The 23,279-nt window shown below is 42.3% G+C and overlaps 2 protein-coding genes across 9 annotated transcripts in view; one reads left to right on the forward strand and one right to left on the reverse strand.

Annotated features, from left to right (window-relative positions):
* Positions 1 to 3,162, forward strand: part of Acbd6 (acyl-CoA binding domain containing 6) — a 194,115-nt gene extending 190,953 nt beyond the window's left edge. For 5 of the 7 annotated variants that reach the window (XM_063239863.1, XM_063239864.1, XM_063239862.1 and 2 more), the window contains one exon: positions 2,876 to 3,162. In XM_063239863.1, the coding sequence (XP_063095933.1) occupies positions 2,876 to 2,974 (99 nt within the window). In that variant the 3' untranslated portion in view covers positions 2,975 to 3,162. The remainder of the gene's footprint in view (positions 1 to 2,875) is intronic. The other 2 variants (XR_010044450.1, XM_063239865.1) reach the window with 2 other exon arrangements.
* An 8,852-nt stretch (positions 3,163 to 12,014) lies between these two features.
* The window catches only part of Lhx4 (LIM homeobox 4), a 43,338-nt gene continuing 32,073 nt past the window's right edge, over positions 12,015 to 23,279 (reverse strand). For both annotated transcript variants that reach the window (XM_063239861.1, XM_063239860.1), the window contains exons 4-6: positions 19,316 to 19,470; positions 18,833 to 19,004; positions 12,015 to 16,816 (exon numbers count right to left, since the gene is read on the reverse strand). In XM_063239861.1, the coding sequence (XP_063095931.1) occupies positions 16,422 to 16,816; positions 18,833 to 19,004; positions 19,316 to 19,470 (722 nt within the window). In that variant the 3' untranslated portion in view covers positions 12,015 to 16,421. The remainder of the gene's footprint in view (positions 16,817 to 18,832; positions 19,005 to 19,315; positions 19,471 to 23,279) is intronic.

The raw sequence follows: 23,279 nt of genomic DNA on the forward strand, positions 1-23,279 counted from the left end.
GCAGGCTTTGTATCCTCATGAGCCCTCGGTCTTCCGCGTAAAGCACCATCTGTTCTATCCCTTCCATTGTTGTTGCAGGGCAGTGGGAGGGACATTAGAGCGAAAATAAATAAAATAAAAAAGAAAGAAATTCATCATCAAAACCCTGAGGATTAATGGAGTCAGAAGGCTCACTGCTCTGAATGAAAATTCATCTTCACCTGTGCCAGTGTCAGGGCTGCCTCTGTGGCATTTGACAAATAGAGGTTCCCAGGGTACCATAAATTCAGCAACAGTTCTAGTCCCTGTAGACATGCTCAAGCTTTTCCAAGATGAGCTTATGAGTGTTTTTGTGTTTTCCAGCACATTGTGGGCACCAGTGTACCCCTTCATTAACTTGGCAAAATGTTAGCACTCTCCTTTCATCATTCCCTTTGTTCTGAAGGGTGAGCAGCTTATACGTTTCTGAAAGATGACTCTACTCTTGTAAATTGTATTTTCCTGAAAAAGCTAAAGGTGGGGAAATCAATTAACTGATGAATTTTTAACAAATTCTAAGTACTCAGCACTGTGCTACATGGAGAGGAGAACAGGAAGAAAAGAGAAAAGGGAGAGAAAGAGAAGAGAAAGAAAAAGACAAGGAAGGCAGGCACAGTATCAAGTAGCTCACCATCTAATTGGAGGTTACCAAATATATTTTTTTGCCAACTGTTGAGCATCTTATATGTGCCAGTCTCCCACAGGTAGTGCAGGTACCCTATCAGGATAATTTCACCTGTCAGGCTTAAAAGGAAGGACCCCTTTCCTTTAGTCAGTCTTATCACCTTTTTTCTCCCTCTGCTATAATTTCCTGATTGTTTATACTATTGTGGGAGTTTATCTTTGCATAAACCCTAGACTTGTTAGTAAAATTCTGTGTATATAGATACCACATTCCTTACAGTGAAGTACTGTCCTACAGCTCTTAAATTCCAAATTTAAATCTCATTTTATAGTTAGACGAGCTAAAATTTCACTCATATCTGTCAAGTCAGCAAATTGCATTTTCTTAGTTGGTTGGCTTTAGTGTTCTAGATGTGGAATTTAAAATTTTAAGCTCTGTTTCTGAGTTGGTACCCACGATGTTATCATATCTCACTGTTGGGAAGATCATTTCATCATACAGCATACATAAAATTAATGTCCCTGTGTCTGAAAGAGCCATCTTTCGAGTTTTCAGCTATAGCACACATCTACTTAGCCCTGATCTTCATGTTAACTATTGGGTTAAATTTGAGCAAAGTATGACCTGATAGACTGTGTTGGTTATTATACTGAAATACAAATTTGTACATGGGGGAGTTTGTTCATCAGATACACTAAAGAAGTTCAAATTTAAAATTTAACCAAGTGTTCCCCACAGTCAGTTGAGACTGATAGCTGTAAAATAAAGGTTAAGTGTTCAAAATACAGTTGTTATGTAGCTGATTGTATATAGGATCAATCCCTTCACACAGCTACTTGATACCAGGCTATGTACCTTTAGCTTTCTTCTTTTTTATAAAGGCTATTTCCCATGTGAATCTAATTTAGTACACAGTGATTTGTGGTTAAACTCTTTGGAAATTTAAAATTGAAAATTTGATTAAAATTATTTTGGGAGTCAGTTTTAACTTCTTAATGTAAGAGATAAATGAAGACATAGCTCGGTGGTGAAGCTTGTGCCTAGCATATGTGATACTTGGAATTCACTCTCTAGCACCACCAAAAAATAAATAAAGAAGATTCTCAAAGGGATGTTATAATCCTAAATGCTTCCTGTAACCTAATGCCAGATTTTTATCCAATGTAGCTACCTCAGTATAAAAATTGAGGAGTCTAAAAAGAAGTTACCCTTATCCTGGTGCTCTTCAATTGTTGGCACTGTCAGAGTTTTTAGTTTTTACTAATCTGGTAAGTTTGAAATGTATCTCTTGGTTTTAATTTTAATTTCTAGATTACTAATGTAATGCTTATCTTTTTATATATTTGTTGCCATTTATGTTTCATCTTGATTAAATGCCTATATTTGCCTTTATCCCAGTTGTCCAAGCCTCATCTATTTATTAAATCTGTGTTGCCAGTTTTGTCATAAATCAAGTTTCCATATATATGCAAAATAGATGGCGCTTTGTTGATTTGTTTGTATACCATGGGTCTAAACCATGCTACATGGTATCTTTATAATGTCTTAATGTCTATAGGCCCTTCCACCCCATGATCTGGACTTATTTATGATACTCATTGGTGCCATTGTTTTTTAAATTCTGTAGAGGGATAGATAATTTAATTACCAGTACAGTTTTTTTTTATATTTACAACTTATTTATTCATTTATGTACTCATCTACTTATTGCAATATTAGGGATTGAATCCAAGGCCTTCCCACTGAGCTTGCTTTTTATTTGAAACAAGGTCTCACCAAGTTGCTATATTGCCCAGGCTGTGCTCAATTTACAAATTTTAAAGGTCAGTTAGTTATATACATACCTCTGCCCAAAAACAAAACATGTTTTCTTTGACACTTAAAATGATTTTTGCTCTTCTGTGTGGTCTGTATGCCTGTCATTCTGAAATACAGATGAAAGTAAAATAGATACTTACTGTATTTTTATTCTCTGCATTCACCTTATCCTTAATAAGATCATAAAGCAAAAAATGTATGTTGTTTTAGGCAACCAAAAAGGAGTATTTGATTTTCCTAGGATTTGAAAATCCATCATCCTGCAGAGTTTTCATTACAAAGCCTGATCAGCCTTCCACCATTGTAAAATTGTTCATTGTTTAATATTCCTCAGCACTTGCCTTTCTTACCGAAGTGGAGGAATTTCTCATCCTCACAGTGAACTTGTTTTCATATGTGTCATTTTCCTTTCAGCCGCAGCCTGTGAGTTTTTGGATATTGTGGAGCTGCTGCTCCAGTCTGGTGCTGACCCAGCTCTCCGGGACCAAGACGGCTGCGTGCCAGAAGAGGTGACAGGCTGCAAAGCAGTTTCTTTGGTGCTGCAGCGGCACGTGGCTAGCAAGGCTTAATCAAAAGCCTGGAAAACCAGTCTAATGTAGGATAGGGCTTCAAGGATGAAAGAAAGCTGCAGAAATAATACTTCTGTCACCATTCATCTTTGGTATGCATTGGCTAATAAAATCAGTTCTGAGGATTTGGGATTTTGAAGTATCAGCAATTCATTCTTCATGCATACATTCTGAGAAGTACAGTTTTGGTGATGAACATGTATACTGTGCATAAATATAATCCAATTCTGCCAAGCATGCTCTGAAATTTATCACTGTTCTAGAAGGTGGAGAGAGGAGGAGGCAGATCATATTTCACAATATTAAACATGACTCTCTTTTAGAAAACATACAGAAGCAAAATGTGCCCAACAGCACTGCCCTGACAGAGGAAGTTTCATGAAATCCTAGTGCACAGATCAAATGACCTTGTAGCATTGTCTAGAAAGCTACAATGTTTATTCCTTTGACAGACAAAAATTGCAAAGATGAAAAGAAATTATAAAGAAGAGAAGTCCTAAGAAAGAGAAACTGAAAGAAGGAAAAGACAGAATTTTGTCAGGTCAGAGTATCAAAACGTGGCAACAACCAAGATTACTGAAAACCTGACAACCTTGGGCATTTTAGGATGACATTCAGTGACCTTATTCTAAGATTGAAACAGTTTCTGGCAAATCCACCAGTTAAGTCAGGATTTCTGAAACTTAGCTTTACAAGATGAAAGAAGAATTTTATAGTGTACAACAGCAGTCTCTGTACACAAAGCTCGAGCCTGAACTAAGGGTCTAATGGTTAATGTTGAAGTTATATAGAAAAGTTTCAGCTTTGATTTAAAACAAAGGCAAATATGCTGTAGTTTCTGTTGCGCATGCATCTGTCTTTAAATAGATACTGTGATGTGCCACTGTGGTCCTGTATTTTCCCCTTTAAACCTCAAGGATTCTTTCTGAAGAATTTCTTGAGATTCTTATTATGTAAGGAAAATAGTTACCATAGGAAGAGAGTGAAATAAGTTAAGAAACAAGCATAATCATTTAGAAGATTTTTGTCTTAACAAATGTTATCATTAAGAGAGCAAGTAATAAACATGTCCTCAACACCTAACAGAATTTTCATTATCTCGAGCTAACCTGTCCTTGTACAACAAACTCCTCCATAAAACAAATGAGGCATATTAATTCAGGTTTTGTGATTTTTCTAGCCTAACTTCTTGCTTTCTGAGATGAAACCAAAATTACTCATCAAGACTAGTTTTTTTTTATTTATTTTATTTTATTTTAAAGAGAATAAAACCAAACAAAATAAAGCCAATCAAAACAAAACAATGCAAAGTGATACAAAACTTCAAAACAGGATAATAGCAAATCAACGATTACCATATTGCCTCGTGTTACTTTCAAAATAGATGCCCATACCTTCAGTCATAATAAAATCAAACAAAACAGAACACCAAAGAAAACAAAGTAGTAAAATGGAATAAAACAGCACAATACAGGATTTCAAAAACAAGACAGAAGGAAATCCCCCATAATTGCTATATTGCATACTGTTATCTTCTCAATAGATGCTCAACTATGGCTTTTCAGGCCAGCAAACAATATAAGAATTAAGTTGTTTTTGTACCTCGGCTGCTATCAACTCATCCTGTGATCCTGTGAATCAGCTGATTGCTCCCTGGGTTGGGGAGAGGACTGTTCTTGTCTCCCAGCCCACACGCTGGCTGGCTCACTGGAAGGGTGGATTGGCTTCTTGATTATTCAGTTTTTAAATAGTTTATAATCTGTCTATGGACATGATATGCATGTTAGCACATACTGAAATTCTAATTGTAATTCTAAGTAAAATGTTCCCTTCATTATCTGTTCTTTCACCACAGTCTAGCAGCACTGCACCTACTGTTTAGGTAAACTTGTTCATGTTCCATAGGAAGCAAATGGTTCAAGACTGTGACTATGTATTAGTCACAGTAAAAGCGACCATGATGTTGCATGCAGGTATTTTTTGTTTTTCAGTGCCAGGAATTGAACCCAAAGCCTCATCCATGCTACACAAGTGTTGTATCACTGAGCTACATCCCCTGACCTTTTTATTTTGAGACAAGTTCCCATTAAGTTGCCTAGCCTGACCTTAAGCTTGTGATTGTTCTGCCTCAGCCTCTCAAGTAGCTTAGAGGTATGAACCATCATCACACCCAGTTATGTGCAGCTTTTTAATAATTATTATTATTTTGTGCATTTTTAAATATTAAAAAATCAAGAAGAATCTATTCTCTTCAAATGTATAGAGTAGTCGTCCAGGCAAGAGTATCCAAAAATTTTTTTCATCACTTTGCAATTTGACCTCAGTATTTCTTAGCCAAGTTCTTTATTTCCTGTTTTGATTGCATTTAAACTAATAGAATATTTTAAACAAAAACCATAACTTGTTTTGTTTTGTTTTGGGGGACTCGAACTCAGGGCCTCATGCTTGCCAGGCAGGCTTTGCCACTGAGCTACATCCCCAGGCCTAACTTGGTTTTTTTTTACTAGTTTTATTTTAAAGGTTTCAATTTTACATCAAAGCTATGACTAAAAAACATCAACTTAACATTTCAAGTGCATTATAAGTAAGTTTCAAATATCTCATCACAAGGATCTGAATTTTTAAAAACCTTATTACTCTACAGTAAACTATAGATTATCTTACACTTTATGAGGATTTTATTACCTTTGAATTATTGATGTATTATGCTAGTAAATCTCATGTCAGCCAGATCCTGAGGTCATTGACAAAAGCTGGGGTAGATCTCACCAGCCAAAGAACAGTGTCCTGAAGCAGAAAGCCAGCTAGGTGACTTCTTCCAGATATGTGGGAAACTGTTTCCATGTAGTAGAGCAGGATAAAACCAGTTGACACTTTAATAAATTTAAGTTTGATTCTGATGTGCGTGGTTTTAGTAATATTTGAGCCAATTAGAAAATTTCGTAGAAGACCTTTTTCTGAAATTAATTTGTGGTTAAAGGCCAAGTGGTACTTTTTTTTTTTTTTTTTTTTGTCTTTTTCCTTTTTATCAGTACCGGGGATCGAACTCACGACTGCCAGTCCTAAGTGGTACTTTAAAATTGTACATCAGCTTTTTTACTGTTTAATGTTTACTGAAGTTGGAATTCAGTTTCCTTCATACTTAAACACTAATTTGATATTTTCAGTGCATATGAACATTTTAAAAACTGAGTTGCCAATGTAGTTGAAACTGACTAGTGAGAGGGCTCATAAAGTGAGGGAGGACTCAGGACATTTGTGCCATATTCTTTTACTGGCTTGTTCTGATAGCCACCTATGTAGATGAGTATGTGTCTGCACATAAGAATGTGTTTAACCTCATTTTCCCATGTCCTTAGAAAAAGCAGATTGTGACTTTTCTTTGTCTTCATTTTCTTTCCTGAAGGTACTGCGATCCAAACACACCAGTGACTAATATTTATTCATGATTGTCATTTACTGTGCTCTCTGCCCACTGATCTGAGAGGTAGGGATTGCCTTCATAATAGTCTTGCCGCATGCTGTAGTGAAAAATGAAGAATAAAAGGGAAATCACGTAAACAAATAGCAAAGAAAAAACAAAATCTCTGACTCTTCCCTTCAGAACCCTTGCCTTTTTTTTTGTAGGGTAGGGATGGAAACATGGCCCCTTTTGTGCTAGACATGCACTCTGCCGCTGAGCTATAGCCCCAGGCCAGCTTGAGTCTTTCTTCTAACTTGTTATTTTCAATTTACCAAGTTCCAGATTACTTGGAAAAGTTATAAATTACTTCTACAGCAGGGCTGTACCCGACATTTGAAGAGTTCTCAGGTCTCCTGAAGCCATAGACTCCATGAGGGTGTGTGAACCTCGTTTGAGACCCTTTTTCCTGCCCTGTGTCACAGCTTTTTAAGAAAAAGGAACCTTGAGGCTCGGGATTTAGCTCAGTGGCATAAGCACCTGCCTGGTAAGTGTGAGGTCATGAGTTTGATCCCTGGTACCAAAAAAAAAAGAATAAGGAACCTTTTGCTGACTAATAAAATTCTTACACTTTTACACAGATGACATATTGTGTTGCCATGCATACTCGAAGAAATAAGACATGCTCCATATACATATGGAATCTCTGAAGAGGCACTGGCTGAGAAGTTGGACCCTGATCTTTTTTGACCTCTGATTCTGTGGCAGAACAGAAATGAGCCCACGTGTTCAATTCTGTGTGACTAATGATGCCTTAGTATTTATGTTTGACATTTTTTATTTTTCAGAATGCATTCATAAACATAATTTATTATCAACACACAATTATTCTGTAAGTTAGGGAGAGCAAATGTTATTGAGGTTGCTTACATGAAGAGAGTCAGACAAACAGATTAGTTGAGTTGCCCCAATTCACAGAAATGGTAATTATACCATCACTAGAACAAGTCTACTAATCTGAATCCTTTCTTTTAAACTACAGAACTTCTTGAAATTTTCAAGTCTTTCCTCCACCAACCCACAGATAGTTCTAGAAGATTTACCAAATGAAAGCAATGGTGTAGGCCAGTGGCACTATCTTGCCCATTTGCATGACCATTTAGAGTTAAATAAACAAGTCTCAAGGTATTGCCTGAGGTATCTTGAAAAGTCTCATAGAATTATGAATTATCAAGAAACTAAATTCTTAAACCTGTTATAACTATCTCTAATAAAGATATAAGGATCTGGCTGCAATTGTTATCTATTATGCTTGTCAGAAGGATAACAACCAAAATATAATATCTGGAATTCCATCTAGTAATCTTTTTTGAATGTTTCAGCATTTTCCAGCTAAAAGGTTGCTATAATCCAGTGAACCTTTGTATCAAATAGCTATTTCTTAGCTTCCTGCCAGGTTTAACTACTTAGCTATGGGTTATTATTTCATGTGCAGTACATGATCTCTAAGATTAATGACCAAGGTATATGGCTGTAGCAGAGTTGAGCAAGAGTTGCAGAAAAGTTTAGGATCCAGACAAATACATGCTTCAGCTGAACACGAATACTTGTAAATGTTTACTTTTTAGATTAAAAAATTAAGGCTTTTATCAAACTTCAAGGCACTTTAAAAAATCTCTTGATAAATGTTTGTCACTAAATACTTGTATAATCTGCCAGCTCCAATGTAGTAATGAAAATATTGAGTTTCATATGCATGAGTGAATTTGAAATCCCAAATCCTGAGGTGATTTTGGGTTACATATTTTCATAAAAGTTACAAACTATATTTGAATAATTCTAAGATGCAGTTTTTCACATTAATATATCCAAAGTCAAATACCTTTTTCCAACAATGGCATGCCATAATTGAATTGGTAGTATTTTTGTTGTTGTTTTTCCTTAATGATAAACTATTTCCTTTCTCTATCAGTAAAAAGCTACTTGGCCCTAAAACCCAAATCAGGGTATTCATAAGTTATGCGCTGCTTTGTAGTCAGAGCAGCAATTCCTCTTACTGATTTTCTTCATACAGATGTCAGAAGTAAAATTGTTAATCGGCTTAAAGAAACAAATGAAACGTAAGGCGGGGCTTCCCCCATAACAGGCATTTTCCCCAGAGTGGACCTCTGGACATCGAGTGTGGGCTTCTCTTTAGGCGGGAGCTGAGCCCTGAACCTAGAGGTACTGGGTGCAGGGGCTGGATTGCGGGACTGCCAAGGCCTAAGGAGAAAGGGTGATGTCTAACGGGCTGCCTGTGGCAGCGGCAGCAAATTCATCATCTACACGGCAGCCAGGATTTATTTTTCCTCACACTTGTGTAGCAATCCTGGTTTCCATTTTAATATTTAGAAGGTAGGTTCAATTGATGGACACTTTGTGTAATAAAAAACTCTTTTAAAGTATGTGCAGGAGCACACACAAGATAAAAAGTGGCACCACTAGTGCCCATGGCTTTCATGGAGCACATTTGTGAAACCCAGAGCTTAGTCCTGGATATGTTTATAGCACTTTAGCTCTGTTTGTGAGTTTGGAACCTTTCCAAAAAAAGAAGAGAAAGACATATATTATTGTTTATAATCTGCTTTATTCCTCCAGACCTTGAGTGAACAGACTTGTGGATTGCTGTTTAAATCCCTCAGTGCCTTTAACTACCGATACAGAAAGTGGTTAATGCGCATTCTAAACGAGGCTTGGCATCCACTCCAGGAAATCACTTTAATTGAGAAGCATTAAATGTTAAAATGATTTAAAAAAAAAAAAAAGACCAGCACACATATTGAGTATAAAAGTCCTGGCGACCAGTAATACAGTTTCTTGGTTATCATAGCCTCCAGCCTGGTGAGCTTTAAGCCCTTCAGTTGACAGGTGTCGAAAAGTGACTTTAACTCTTTAGGCTGCTATCTGCAGGCAGCCACCCATAAGCTGGCCAGTGAGCAAGCAACCTTCAAGGACTCCACTTTAGAGGAAGGGAGTAGCTGTCAACTTTATGAATGTTTGTTTTTCTGCAATAATAAACTAGTCCCGGGTGACTAAAATATGAGATTTAACCCCAAAGTCCAATGGCCTTTTTTAAAAAAACTGCTTGTTTGCAGTTCAAGTGTGCCAAGACTACTTTTTGGAGGTTTATATTTTATCTTTCATTAAGCAGTACCCAGCCTTTCCCAAATCCCCAAACCCTTCCCAACCACCGGAGATAGTGATCCAGGCTTGGCAAGCAAGAGGAATCCAATAAATCTTTCCTTAAAAAGCCCTTAGGGACAGCTCAGCCTCAATCAGCCTTGTGAACTGTGACCAGTTCAGTAGCTCACTGAGCAATCCCGAGTGTGAGTCAGTCATGTGCAGATGGTTTTCTCCTAGGAGGCGCTCCCGTGGTCCTGTTGTTGCCTGTATCGTTTTGAGAAGGGAAAATGTGCATCTTGTCAAGTACAGCTGTGGTCTATTCAGTTTAATTGTAAAATAAACTAGTTGGTATATAGTATCTAAATTCGATTTTTGCACTTGGAGAAAGGATCAAAACTTAAAGTCATGAAAAGGGGAGAGTGCAACTGGGAAATCCTGAACTCCCCTGGCAGAAATGGGGGAAGGGAGGGAATGACTGCAGAGTCACAAAGGGATAAATGTTTCCATGTCTGCTTTCTCTGAAAGGATATGATATACTCTTCCTCTGGCAGGAGCTGATTATTTAAAAGACATTTATTTAATGATTTGGGTGTTTTTCTGACCCCCTTTAGAAGGATGATAAACTTGTCCCAGTAACATAGTTGTCCCTCTTCCTGCCTCCGTGGTATTTCTCAACAGTAGTGACTGTAAGCAGCAGAACACTGCTTACCTCCCTGCAACAGCCATGATCCAGATAACTATTCAAGCTGAGCTTGATCACGGTTCCCTGCATTAGCCAAGCAAAGGGACGTTATGAAGAAAGGCACTAGGAATTCTGAAATAACATCTAAGGGAGGGTAGCAAAGGATTAAACAGTTTCCCTTTTATGCTGTGAAGGGTGATTTTTACACTGTATCTGAAGAATCAGATCTAAAGAAGTACATTCAGATATGCCGAAGCTCATCTCTCTTAATGATTTTACTTCTAGCTTAGCAAATGGCTCAAATTGGCAGTATTGTCTCGGTACCGGGGATCGAACTCACAACTGCCTGCTTGCAAGGCAGGCGCTTATGCCGCTGAGCTAAATCCCCAGCCGCCATCTTTGATCTCTTTCTAGGCTTATGTGATTTTAGCTGAAAAGAATCCTGGGCCTAAGGAAAAAGAAATGAAACATTGACCACTGAGCCTACATTTATTTCCCTAAGTGGATCTTATTCAGTGCTTTCTGGCTCGTTGCTTTCTGTATTCTTTAAACAGCTATTCCTCTATGAAGTCTGTGTCAGAAAGAAAATCTGTTCAGGAACTGCTGACCAGTGACCAAACCAAAAAAGAAGAAAACAGATGAAGGGAAGATGGGGAAAAGAAGGGGAAAGGACAGGAAGGAAAAGAAGGGAGGAGAAAGGAAGGAAGGAGGGGTGCAGACAGGAAGGGAGAGGAAGAGCAGGAAAGCCACACAAAATGACAGCGATGTGGACCGTGTCCTAGGAGTTCCAGAGTTCATTACAAAGACTGCAGGGTAACTCACAGCTGTGACTGATGAGTTTCCCCTGCCCATCCGCCTAGCCAGCCTGTGGGCACTACTCAACTTCCTGCAGTGACAGAAATGTTTACTATCTGTGTTGTCCAAATACTGTAGCCACTCGTCACAAACCGCTATTGAGCACTTAAAACATGGCTAGAGTGTGACTGGACTTTTAGCTTAATGTTAGTAGGAAGAGCCGTGTGCCTGCTGGACAGTGAAGCTGGGTCTGGATCTTCAGCTACACAGTGGCAATCACTGAGAGGAACAGTTGGCTCTAATATTTCTATGATGAAATTCCAGTTCTAAAGAAATCCTATGGCTTTATAGGGTTTTTGTTTTTGTTTTTGTTTGTTTTTATAATTTTAAGGGTTGGTAATATAGATGGGTAGAGCACTCACCAGCATGTAGAGGGCCTGGGCTCAGTCCCCGTATCCCAAAAGAAGAGTTCTTTCAGTCCAGCTAAATGTCAGGGCCTGTATACTCGTGTATCTCCTGAAGGGAAAAAAACCTATATGGAAATTTTCCTAGAAAATGCTTGCCCAGCATTTTTGATGAGGTATTTCTATCCTTTTTACACAAATTTGCTCGTGTTTAGGGGAAAGGTGTCATTGTGTATTCATATGTAGCAGGACAAATGGTAAAAATTACATGATCAACAGATGATTTTTTCTTTTTCCTCTCTTAAATCTAGGGACAAATGATTGTGCCCCCATGAAATTTGTATTAGCAAAATCAGAGAGCCTCTCCACTCAGTCCTTTATTAAGTAATCCTGTTATTTCATGGCTTTAAGCAGTGGCATTCCGAATTAGATTTTTGGTTTCCTTCTGGAGATAAAAGGATCCCACTGTCAGCCCAGCTTTATATTCTGTGTCAAGAGAGAAAAAGTCCAGAAAACCAAATGAAAAGCAAGACACATCAGCTTCTAAAGAATTTCCATGTTTATTTTACACAGTTTACCGTACACATCTCATGCCAACATACGGGAGGCATATACAAACGCACCAGCTTCTGCTCTCCAAAGTCAGTCACATAGCAATAAATAAGAGTGGGTCCTTTTTGTTGCTGTTAATTTTTTTCTTTTTTCCAGGACACAGGCCTTTTATTTATTTTTTACTGTACAAAATTTACACTGGGAAGAATGAGGGCAACAATCCAGAGCAGAGGGAACCTGGGACCTTGAGCTCTGAATGCAAATTCAGAGCAGCTTCTGGGGTCCTGTGGCCCTAAATCTGCTCATTAGGCTGAACACAGTCCTCATGTGGGGAAGTATGATGTGGTCCTTGTCTCTAGGTGGGCAACAGGTGAGAGTGGGGGTGTCTTTGCCCTCTCCACCTGTGCCCTGCCTCTAAGCAAAGAAATGCCTGGTGCACCTCCCAAACCCGCAGCTGTCTCCTCACCAGAGTGAGCAGCATGAAACTGTGCTTTTAGTGTGGTCCTACCAAGCAGAGTGTGGATGGGATGACTTTGCTGAGCTCTCTCTCTTTTTGGCTCCAATCACCATTAGCAACTACTGCAGAAAGGGCCAGTTGACCAATCCAAGAAAGAGAGAGCCAGTGATGTGCTTTTATTTAGCGTTCAGCATGCCCAGAGCCCGTCAGCAGCAGGCAATAAAACAAAACTCATTTCCGCTTAATTGAATTTTTCTTCATCTCACGGTTTCCAATTTTTAAAGTGCAATGTTTAAAAATGAGCTTCCTCAGGCCTTCCAGACTCTGCTGGCTGAGGAGATGTGGTCATTATGTCCATGGTTATAACCAAGGTGTCAGTTGTGGCACGTGGGAGGAGCTGTGTGGGGGTTTAGGTGTCATGGTGGACTGTCTTGAAACACAATTGCTAATCCAAAGCCTCGAACACCTCCTGAAGTTATGTTGTTTTTGTTTTCAATACTGAGGATTAAACCCAGGGGCTTGTACATGGTAGGCAAGCGCTGTACCACCGAGCTAAATTCCCAGCTCTTTTTGTAGAGATAGAGTCTTGCTAAGTGGCCCAGGTTGGCCTCAAACTTGAGATCCTACTGAGTAGCTGGGATTAGTGTGCCAGCTTCTACAGATTTTTTTATACTTCCTGGCAAAATGAACATAACAAGATCTAACAGCCTTCAATTGTATCACTAGATTTGATGTTTTAAAATAGCATTTAAAAACTTTATGAACTCTGCCAAATGCTTTTCTTAGGTCATAATTTCCCTGCTGTTTCACTATATTAATTTGCAGGACCAATGTTACCATTATGGTGGTTGATGTTCATCTTATGTTTGTTCATAACAGATGAGGCAAGAAAGGAAAAACACAAAAAGTGAAAGGAATTTGCCAAGGGTTGCACAGCAAATCCTTGAAGGGGCAACAAAAACCACTTCTCAACTTGATTTAACCATTGGGCCAGTTAGCCCTTGTTTGTTACATTTTTCTCCATGGTTTTATTACTTTTGGGCAAATGCAGAGTTCACCAAGTTAGCCACTCATATCTCATATTTGCTGATCTGATTTACCCCTGGAATTCAGGGCAGGAGGTGGAGGGGATGTTGATTTGCTCCAGTATTCAGAAGCTTCCTCCTCAAGCCTATTAGGCAGGCACTGCAGAGAGTAGTTGTTAACTAGTCTCTCGAGGGAAACATAGACCCAAATATTGTTAATGCTCTAAAAGGTCTCACTTCATTTTTTTAAAATTATGCATGTCCTTTAGCAAGGGAAAGACAACACTGGGTAGTACCTGCTACCCCAATAATACAGGCTACGAGGCAGTAGGAGTGTCTCTAAGAGAATCTAAAGGAAATGTCCTGTTCCTCTCCATCTCCAAACCACAGAAAGGTCAGAAAACAGTCTTGATGTGCAGGGCTTGTCGGCACCAGCCTGTCCATCATGCAAACCCAACTTGCAGAAAGAGCACTGCAAATCTAAGACCTGTCATGGCTGTGCTTCTGACTGGGCACCAGGGCTTGCTGTTCTCTAGAGAGGTGACTAGGGAAGGAAATTAATGCTCTCCTGGCCTTCTGGTCAGTAGTCTTTCAAGATCTTTTCCAGGTCACCTGCCCAAATGAAACCAAACACTACTGCTAATTTCACTATGTTGTCCACTGAGTTCCTCAAAAGACTGTTTTTATTAGCATGAATGAGGACAGCTTCCCATTCTTCCATCACTGAATTAGGAATTGATGAATTCATTTACAAAAACAAAAACTGGTCAGCTTAAATTGACCTTCAGCAGTTCAATACAATCACCAAAAATCTGAGGTGCTTCTGCGCCTATGTGATACTAAGCCAAACAGTCAAGGTGACATAGTCACCTGGCTGGTGCAGCTTTTCAACTGGATTGTCCAGCATAAGTTTCCACCTGTGTAGTATGAGCAGCCTGCTGAGAATAGTGTGTTTAAGAAGCTGGTCCCCAGATAGTTGCAATTTCCTTTCCTTTCCACAGCTTGTTGTCTAGCATTTGTGTCTCCATCCCCAAATGGCATTCACATTGTTGGGAAATTTCAGTAGCACAGATTTGGATTGACTTAACACACCATCATCCATAAATACGGAACCTCAAAAAGTCTGTGTTTGCAGACTCCCCAAGCAAAGATCAGGGAAGTTGCAGCCCATCCAAAAACAAGAGTACAGCACAAAACTGATCAGAGGAAAGGCAGCCTGAAGGCTGATTCAGGAACTTACTGACTCTATCCTTTAAAGAAGCTTAATGGAACTCAGTATAGTCTTGAAGAGAGCTTACAAATGATACAACAGTCTTGTATCTTCCTTTAGTCTGCCTACCTTACACCTAAATCTCTGCAGTCCTCAAAATATGATCAACATTTCACAGAAGGGTCACTAGGGCTTTTGGTCTCATCGTGAAAGAAAGGCAATGCCTTCTTGCCCTTTCCTACCCCACCGATCTTAACGGAGTGTAGGGCTAGAAGAAGCAAACCATGCTTTCCCAAGGGGCAGGAATAAATTCCAGCTGGATAACTGAGATCTGGAATTCTCAAGAGAGCATCCTGATAGCACAGAAGTGCAGCCTGTCACAGAGTGGCAGCTCATAAAGCAGAGACTGAACTTGCCTTGCAGGCTTAGTGACATGGAGGGAGTGAGTCCCTGCACTACCAGTGGCCAGAGAACTCTGGCTTCAAAGTGCAGCCTGGAGCTCAGGTCATGGCACAAGTCCAGCCAGCAACCCCAAGAGATGCAGCCCAAGCACCACTTAGAACCCTTTTGACAATTTTAAGGCTGCTCCCTAAATTATTCCTCCCAACCAAACTCGGCCAAAAAATACTGCTGGTTCCTGGAAGCAACCAAGATTGTCCTCCAACTGAGTTAATTTGTGCAGTAGAGGACACTTTCACTTTTAAAAGGGAGGAGAAACAGACTTGAAAGCTCACAAACCAACTCCCTCAAAGCAGACTCTCTAAATTTCATTTTACCCCCCAAAGGATGAGGCTTTCCGGGAGACGCATCTGCCAGTGAGGCTGAACAGACTGCACGCTTCGAATCCAATGTGTCTACAAACGTTTTCACTGATTGTCATTCTGCTCTCTCCATGGCCTAGCTTTGATCATTTTGTAGCCCACATCCTGTCTGGGGAATAAATGATACAAGTCAATTCAAAAGGCACACTGTGCACCAAAGGGGCTCATCGACTAGTCTGTGAAGGTCTCAGCTCCAGCCTCAAGAGTCACCTGCATTGAAAACCACTTCTTGCCATCAGGGATTCAGTGATAGAGATGGGATTTATTAAAAACCAAAACTGATCAATATTCTCTGGTTTGTACTTCTGAGCAAGAAAGAAGTCATTTTCACAGCAATAAAATGTTTATAGTATCAAATTGTGGCCATCAACCTTTAATAACTGACTTCAGTTTTGAAAATCAGGGTGTAATCAGGGTGGTCCAGAAATCATTTTATTAGACTCAGGGGCTGTGATGCCTCTACCTTAGGAATCTTGATTCTGGTGAGAGCAGCGGTTTGGGAAGCATTGTGTGAGACACAGCAGTTGGAGCAGAGATCCCAGGGCCAAGGAGGCCTGTCACAGTTGCATTGTGTCACCAAAGCACTAAGCAGCCGAAGCCTCTAAGCAGGGCGGGAGGGGAAAGAGCCAACAAGTCAGCATCCCTAGAGCTCTAGGCTGCCCACCCCTGTGCTATGTGTGAGATGAGGCTGCTCTCCCCCAACCTTCCAAGAAAAGCAATGCCCTAATGTGGCTTCACGGCCTTCTAGAAATCAGCAGAGGACTTCCATTGAAAATAATGGAAATTCACATTGATGCACCTTTGATCCTTAAGAGCCAAGTCTCTTTTGATCCTTGAAGATATTCTCTCAAGCCAGGACAGGTAGGATGGGGAGGAGAGAAGTTTAAAAAGGAGGATGATCCATTTCATCGAGCCAAGAGGCTGGGCTAGTCGGAAAGTCGGGATAACCTACACTGCTTCCTGTGGAGATGTCAGAGGTGGGTCCCCCGGCCATGGCTCTCAGTGTCTGGTTTACTCCCTGCCCTGCATGCGCAATGATGCCCAAATTATTGTCCACTGTGTAATCCAGCCCATTCAGCAAAGGAGCGTGGGATGGCAGGGACGATATAGAGGACGGAGACTGGGGGATTCCATAGGGGCTCCCATCCCTCAAGTCCTGATAGGATTGTCCTGTCCCGTCCATGGAGAAGCTCCCATTCATTAACTGTCCGCCTGTAACGTCCCCCACGTTGCCATAAATCCTATTGGTGTGGCCAAGTTCTGAGAGAATTTGATCCTCTGTGGACAAAAGAATGGAGATTTATTGTCAGCTGCCAGGGCTGTAGTGGTCCCTGCTCTTCACAGTCTAGCAATACACATGATCAGGAAAGATGCCCAAAAGCATCACCTGCCTTCTGACAAGAACTGATCAGACACCAATATGTCAGTGTGATACCCAGAGACCAACCTGAGTCAAGGCAAAAAAACAGAAAAGATACCTGCAAAGACTAAATTCCCAGGTCCCACAAAGGTGGAAAAAATGTTTGTGAGCTCTGTGGTCTTGTGTGGTTCGTGTACTAAGATACTCAGGCTACACTAAGAAGTATGAGTCCCCAAGGTTTGGTGAGTTGTGTTATCTGCATCACAGATGAAAACTACTTGCTGGCAAGATTTATTCTGAAAGCTTTCAGGCTAAGAAGTGTGCTTGGTTGGGAATCAGCCCGTAAAGGCAGCTGAGGACCACTCTTAGACATGTGTGCAGAATCCTTCTGGTCTACCTAGAAAAGAGGTTCAATGCCTAAGGGTTTAGTTTCTCTAATAAGCTGTTTGTACAAGTCAAAGAATGACTTGATTAAGGCAAATAAACCCCCTCTTGTTTCTTGAGGAATTTCATTAAGGGCAACTAGTGAGATCTTTGCCACATCAAAGAATTCAGCTCTCCAACAGAGTTGAACAGTTTTAGTCTTAAGAAATAAGGGTTTGTTTATTGTTTAGAATAATCAATATGTTAATGGGGGGCCCACCTGCACCCAAGAGAAATGAGCTACAAAATTGAGATTTAACAATTCTAGCTATCCCAGGTCTGGATTTAGACAGCCACAGTGAGATTAAATGTCTCTCCCAATCCTGTTAAGAGACCCAGAAAGTAAGCATAAGACTCTTGGACCCTTTTTGGTGCTCCAAGCCCTGTGTTCTGAGGAGGCTGCTCTTTGGGCTCCATGGATCTCTGGGCTGAGCTCAGCCCTCACAGGCCTGATAGGCGATTTGTTCCAGCCTCTGTCCCACAGGCCCCTTTTTTGTTTCTACCATGGCCCATGCATCAATTCCTATATAAATCCTCCCATTCTATATCAACACCCCTGCTTCTGAGCCATCACTCCACTCGTGAAAATAAAAAGACAGTGAGGAACTCATGCCCTTCAAAGGGAGCGGGAAGGTGAGGCCTCAGCGGCACTATAACAAGGGCCCTCTGGCAGCCACGGGCCACAGCCTTCCACGTGTACAAATGTGCTTCGCTTCCCCAAGCTCATCCACAGCTGTGTGTGTTCACTGATCCCCATGACAACTGTGAGATGGCAAGGACGTGGTATTCCCATCTATAGCTGGGAGACTGAGGCTCACAAGAAACCAATCACTTGACAGAGCCACACTGGAAACCAGGTTTCCGATTCCTCGTTTAGTATTGTTTTCCCCCAACAGAATACTTTCCACGTTCGAGGACTGAGTAACTGCGAACAGTTAGGGTTATTTGCAAACAACCTGAGGAGCCACAAGATGTAGTAATTTGCAGTGTTGCTGATGCACAAATTTAAATACAGTGCATGCTGCAAAGCTGTGTGCAGGGGACAGGACCGAGTGAGTGGCGGGCTAGAGGATCTCAGAAACAGCAAGTTCTCAATCTCACATGCACTCACAGTATTGTTTTCCCAGGACAGGGGGAACCAACAGGTCATTCTGGGGATCAGGAGAGGAAGACGATGTCTGTCCCCACAAAGGGGAGATGTATAGGAGTGGGGCTGGGGGAAAAGACTTGTGTTCACAGCTGCATGGGCTGGTGGGGGCACTCTCTAAGCAGAAAGAGAAGGGAAGCCTGTTATCCCAGCTTTCACAGCTAAGCAACAGCGCTCTCATTTTCTACTCCTGGTCCCACCACGAAGGGCCACTAACACCTCCCACCCCACACACCTTGCTGCAAGTCTTCTCAAGGAGGGAGTTGACCTGGCCTTGAGAAGAAAGACCTCCTGCCTGGCAAGGATTACTGCTCCCCTGGGAACTTTCCCTGAGACTCGGCCTCACCCCTCCAGCCCAGCTCACCTCGGAAGCTCAGCTCACTGTCACTAACCCCACAGTCCTCTGCAGAGCTCTCCTTCTCCTGCTTGCTGCCGCCCCGGCTCCTCTTGACGCTCTTATAGAACTGTCCCCAGCGATGCCGCCCTGCGTCCTTCTTCAGGCGTTTCTCCTTGGCCCTTCTGTTCTGAAACCAAACCTGCCACAAAACACAAAGGACACACCCAAGAGGCGTCTACCACAAGCCAGAAACTCCAGGACCCCTAAGGCAGGTGGCTGGAAATGGACCGGGACCTCAGGAGAGTACAGGAGTACAGATCTCAGAATCTGCCTCCAGATTCTGGCAAATGCCCTTGGGGATCAGTGATGCCATTCACCAGGTGACTGTCACTCATGTTGCCCAAACCTCCCTAAGGTAGAGGGCATAGATACAGCGTCCTGGCTCTGGATACCATCCCTTCCCACTAGAGACCCAGCTCCCTAGAGTACAAAGAAGTATTAGCATCTCACCTGTACAACCCTCATGTCCAGGCCTGTCTCAGAAGACAGCTGCTCCCTCACATGCCGAGCGGGCTTCGGAGAGTTCTTGTAGGCATTCTTTAATGTCTCCAGCTGCTTTGCTGTGATGGTGGTCCGTGGCCGCTTTGCTCCTGCCTCCGAGTCATCTGCAGTGAAAACCACCTCCCCGGGATCAGCCCATCTGAAACAGCTGAGTCTCTGCCCACCTTCCTTCCTTCCCCTGCTAAATGCACCTACTCTGGGCAGGACAGTGGAGGAATGGTCCCCACTCCATGGGGACCCCACTCCAGCAGTACAGCCTTCTACAGAAGCTCATTGTCCTGTCTCACTTCAGCTCCCAGCCTGTCCCTTCTGCGACAGCCCAGTGTCTCAGAGATCTTTCATCTGCCTGAACGTGAACAGGTTCGCACATGTGTCAAGGCAAACACTGCTCGGACATCCTTGGGAGTCATCCCTAGGGCTGTGAAGGTCAACTGGCCAAGTAAGCGCTCACTGTATACCGGGTGAACTGCAAGCTTTGGATGCATTTAGGTCTTACAACTCTTGGCATCAGAAGACCTGGGCTCGGCCTTCTTGATAAGTGAGTGATAAGGCAAGCAACTTCACCCCCTCTGAAGCCTGGAGCCACCCTGCCTGTCCTGCAAGGGCAGCGTGTTCTAGGCACTGCACAGTTGTGCCGCTAGGGCCACACTATACTCATGCACACGACACAGGGTAGAGGCCCCATGTCCTCTCTTCTTGCATTGTTTTCTTCTCCAGCAGAGCCACTGTCATCGCAGAATGTTCTCAACCCATTCCTTCCCTAGAGTCCCCTGGGTGGGGGCATCCAGAGCCTTTCAGCAACTGCTCATAAGAGAAATGCCAACACGGAAAGACCTCAAAATGCTTTAAATTCTGTAGGAGTCAGTCCCTTCTACTTATGTTTATAGAATTTACAGCATGACACTGTTTGATGTGAATCTGAATTATGCAAATGTGAAGCAATGTTTTAATACATATACAGTCTTTATGTATAAAATTTTAAATAAAACTATTGTGGAGGGCATGGTGGTGTATGCCTGTAATCCCAGCACTCTGAGAGGATGAGGGAGGAGGGTCACAAGTTTGAGCCCAAGACTGAGCAAGACCCTGTATCAAAATAAAAAAGAAAGAGACTGACAGAGAGAGACAGAGAAGAAAAAAGGAAGGGAAAAGAAAAGAAAAAGGGTTGGATGTGTAGCTCAGTGTGAAGGTCTTGAGTTCACTTCCTAGTGTAGCAAAATAAAGTATCAAAAACTGTAAATCAGATGGAGTATTACCAGCTTTTTTCAGGAGACTGAGTCAGAAGGATCAGTTGAGCCCAGGAATTTGGGACCCACTTAGGCAATACAGCAAGACTTTATCTCAAAAAAATGTTTTGTTTTGGTACCGGGGAACAAAGTCACAACTGTGCGCTTGCAAGGCAGGCGCTTATGCCACTGAGCTAAATTCCCAGCCCCCCAAAAAAGTTTTAACTAATGGAGAATCATTTAATTTCAAAACAGGCTGGCTCAGTGAATTAGAAATTGCTGTCACTACAGCCAGATGACAATGCCCCTGGGGAAGTACCTGCCACTCTCTTGTTGGTGGCCCTCAGGTGCTACACCACTGCTCATGTGCATAAGAATTTCCTCTTGTGATTATGGGCACTATTATGCTGTTATTTTAACATTCACTGTTATTATAATTTAAGATCTTTTTTTATATCCTATAACAATGTCATCCAAGTATTCATTAAGTAGCGGTGGCAGTGCTTGTGCTGAAAAATGTACCCAAAAATCAATAACTTTGGTGCGGAAGTTAAATGTGATAAAACACTATAAGGAAGGCCAAGCAAGACCATGATACCCTGGGCTGTTAATTTAGGAAAGAGCGTTCAGCGAGGCACAGAGATAATGCTGAGAAAATAAAAAGGAGCATTAAGGCAAAGATGCACTTCACCGGTTATGGATTTGTGTGCTAGCAGAACACATCCCCCTCTACTTTTTTACATTAATTCCTGTGGGAAAATTAGTCTTAACATGTGTTAGTTTTGAATTATGCAAAGTCTCCTAGAGCCTGTCCCTGGCATAAAATCCAACCTCAAACACAGATAGTAGCCAAGGATATAGAACAAATGAAAAAAATCATTCCCATTAAGGGGCAAATAGCTGATATTAGATCCTTTGTTGAGCTCAAGGGAGGGAACTATAGCCTGAAAGAAGGTGTAGTGTACAAAGAGAAATAAACCAAGTTAAAAGACGGTCAAACACCCTGTGCAAGTAGAAGTCCCTGCTCCACCAAGGGTCACGCTGACCACAGCAGGGCAAGCCTGGGCAGTGTGTCAGAGGTGCCCATTCACGAGCCTCGTCCCACTTAAACCTCAGGAAACAACCCCAAGTGCTCAATGCTGTTATCCTCCATGCTCGGCCAAGTAGCTAAGACTCGGCCAATCACTCGACTTGCCCCGAGGAGCTCCAAGTGTGTGAGGACAGCCAGCCATCCAGCTTCTTCTGTGCAATCCAGTGACTTCCATTGTCCTACAGAGGTCAGCTACTGGGCAAGTACTCTTTCGGAAAAGGATGAGCCCCATGATGTCATTCTTGTCACCCCATCTAGATTATGACCAGTCGCTGTTTGGATCTCTGTGTCTGTAGTCATCTGCAGCAAAAAAAGCTACTAAGCCAAGGCACCTGGCTCTCTGACAGTGAGAACCAGCTGATATTCAATCCTTTGTTGGGCTCAAGGGAGGGAATTATAAACCTGAAGGAAGGTTTAGGGTTGCAAGAAAACCAGGTTAAAAGACAGTCATGGCTCCAGGAGAGGCAGTGCCTCCGTGCTCCCTGGTGAAGGGCATCAGAGTTCCAAAGGTACTTCCTTCTCACTGAGGCCACCTGCACCGATGGCTTAGCCCTGAGACGCCGACTCTCCCATGACATCCCAGTAGACTCCGGGCCAACAGCATGGAGTAATCAGAGCCAGAGTGGACAAGTGTGTGGGGGCAAAGAGCATTAGGATGAGTCTGCAGGGGCTGAGGTCTCTGGAGGCAGGAAAGCAGGTCCTCTGTCTAACTGAAAAGGACAGAGCTATGGAGACGGTGGGAAAGGAGGTCCTCAAAGAGGGAGGGAGGGAGTCCCTGCCACTGGCATCTCTGCCCCTTTGTGCCTACTGGCAAAGTCAAGCTTAGCCCAGCTGGGTCACCAGAAGGATCCTACAAATCTCCTCTGCCTTTTCACACAGACCCCTTATTTAATGGTGCATTTATTAAGCAAAAAACTAATTTCCCGTGTATTATTCGGATACACGGTATATGAGCTGAGGAAAGGTCCAGAAGGAGACACATAAAATTGTTGGTTTGTTCTTTCTTTCTGTCAAATCCACAGCTTTCAACAATGGCCACTTTCCACAGTAAGTCACACCCTGAGTTGATAAAAATCCTAGTAAGAGGATCTTGCTATTTCATAAGTTCATGATCTTGGGATTTCTAGCTTTGGTTTGGCCAAATCCCAAATTGAGATCTTCCTCCCGCAATCCACCTGTGAGTGAGGAGCTAGGCTGGATGAACCGGCTCAGCTCCTTGAGGAGGCTGCAGTGGAGTTTGGATAGACCCTGGCTGCCCTAGAGCACGGCATGGACAGAAAGAGCAGCAGCTACCCTGGCTGCCAGCCAAGGCAGGTTTCCGGTGTGGCTACTAAAGACTTGACTGACCCAGGCCTCTACCAAGGCCAGAAGCTGCCTGCAGCAGTGCAGGCAAAAGCCCTGAGGCAGAGTGGGCGCAGTGATGACGTTGAGCAGGAGTCCTCCCCAAATACGTTCCTCCTCTTCCCTCTGCAGACGGCTCAAGTGCTTGCGCCACATCAACTGAGGGCATCAGAAACCTCAGGAATCAGCACCCCTAAATCTCTGACCTTGAGAAACTCATAGTCTCAGGGGAGTTGAGAAACAATTGTCCCTGGCA

The sequence above is a fragment of the Cavia porcellus genome, unplaced genomic scaffold, assembly GCF_034190915.1.
Source record: "Cavia porcellus strain 051 isolate PalLab524CR breed Dunkin Hartley unplaced genomic scaffold, mCavPor4.1 scaffold_29, whole genome shotgun sequence".
NCBI classification, from domain to species: Eukaryota; Metazoa; Chordata; class Mammalia; order Rodentia; family Caviidae; genus Cavia; species Cavia porcellus.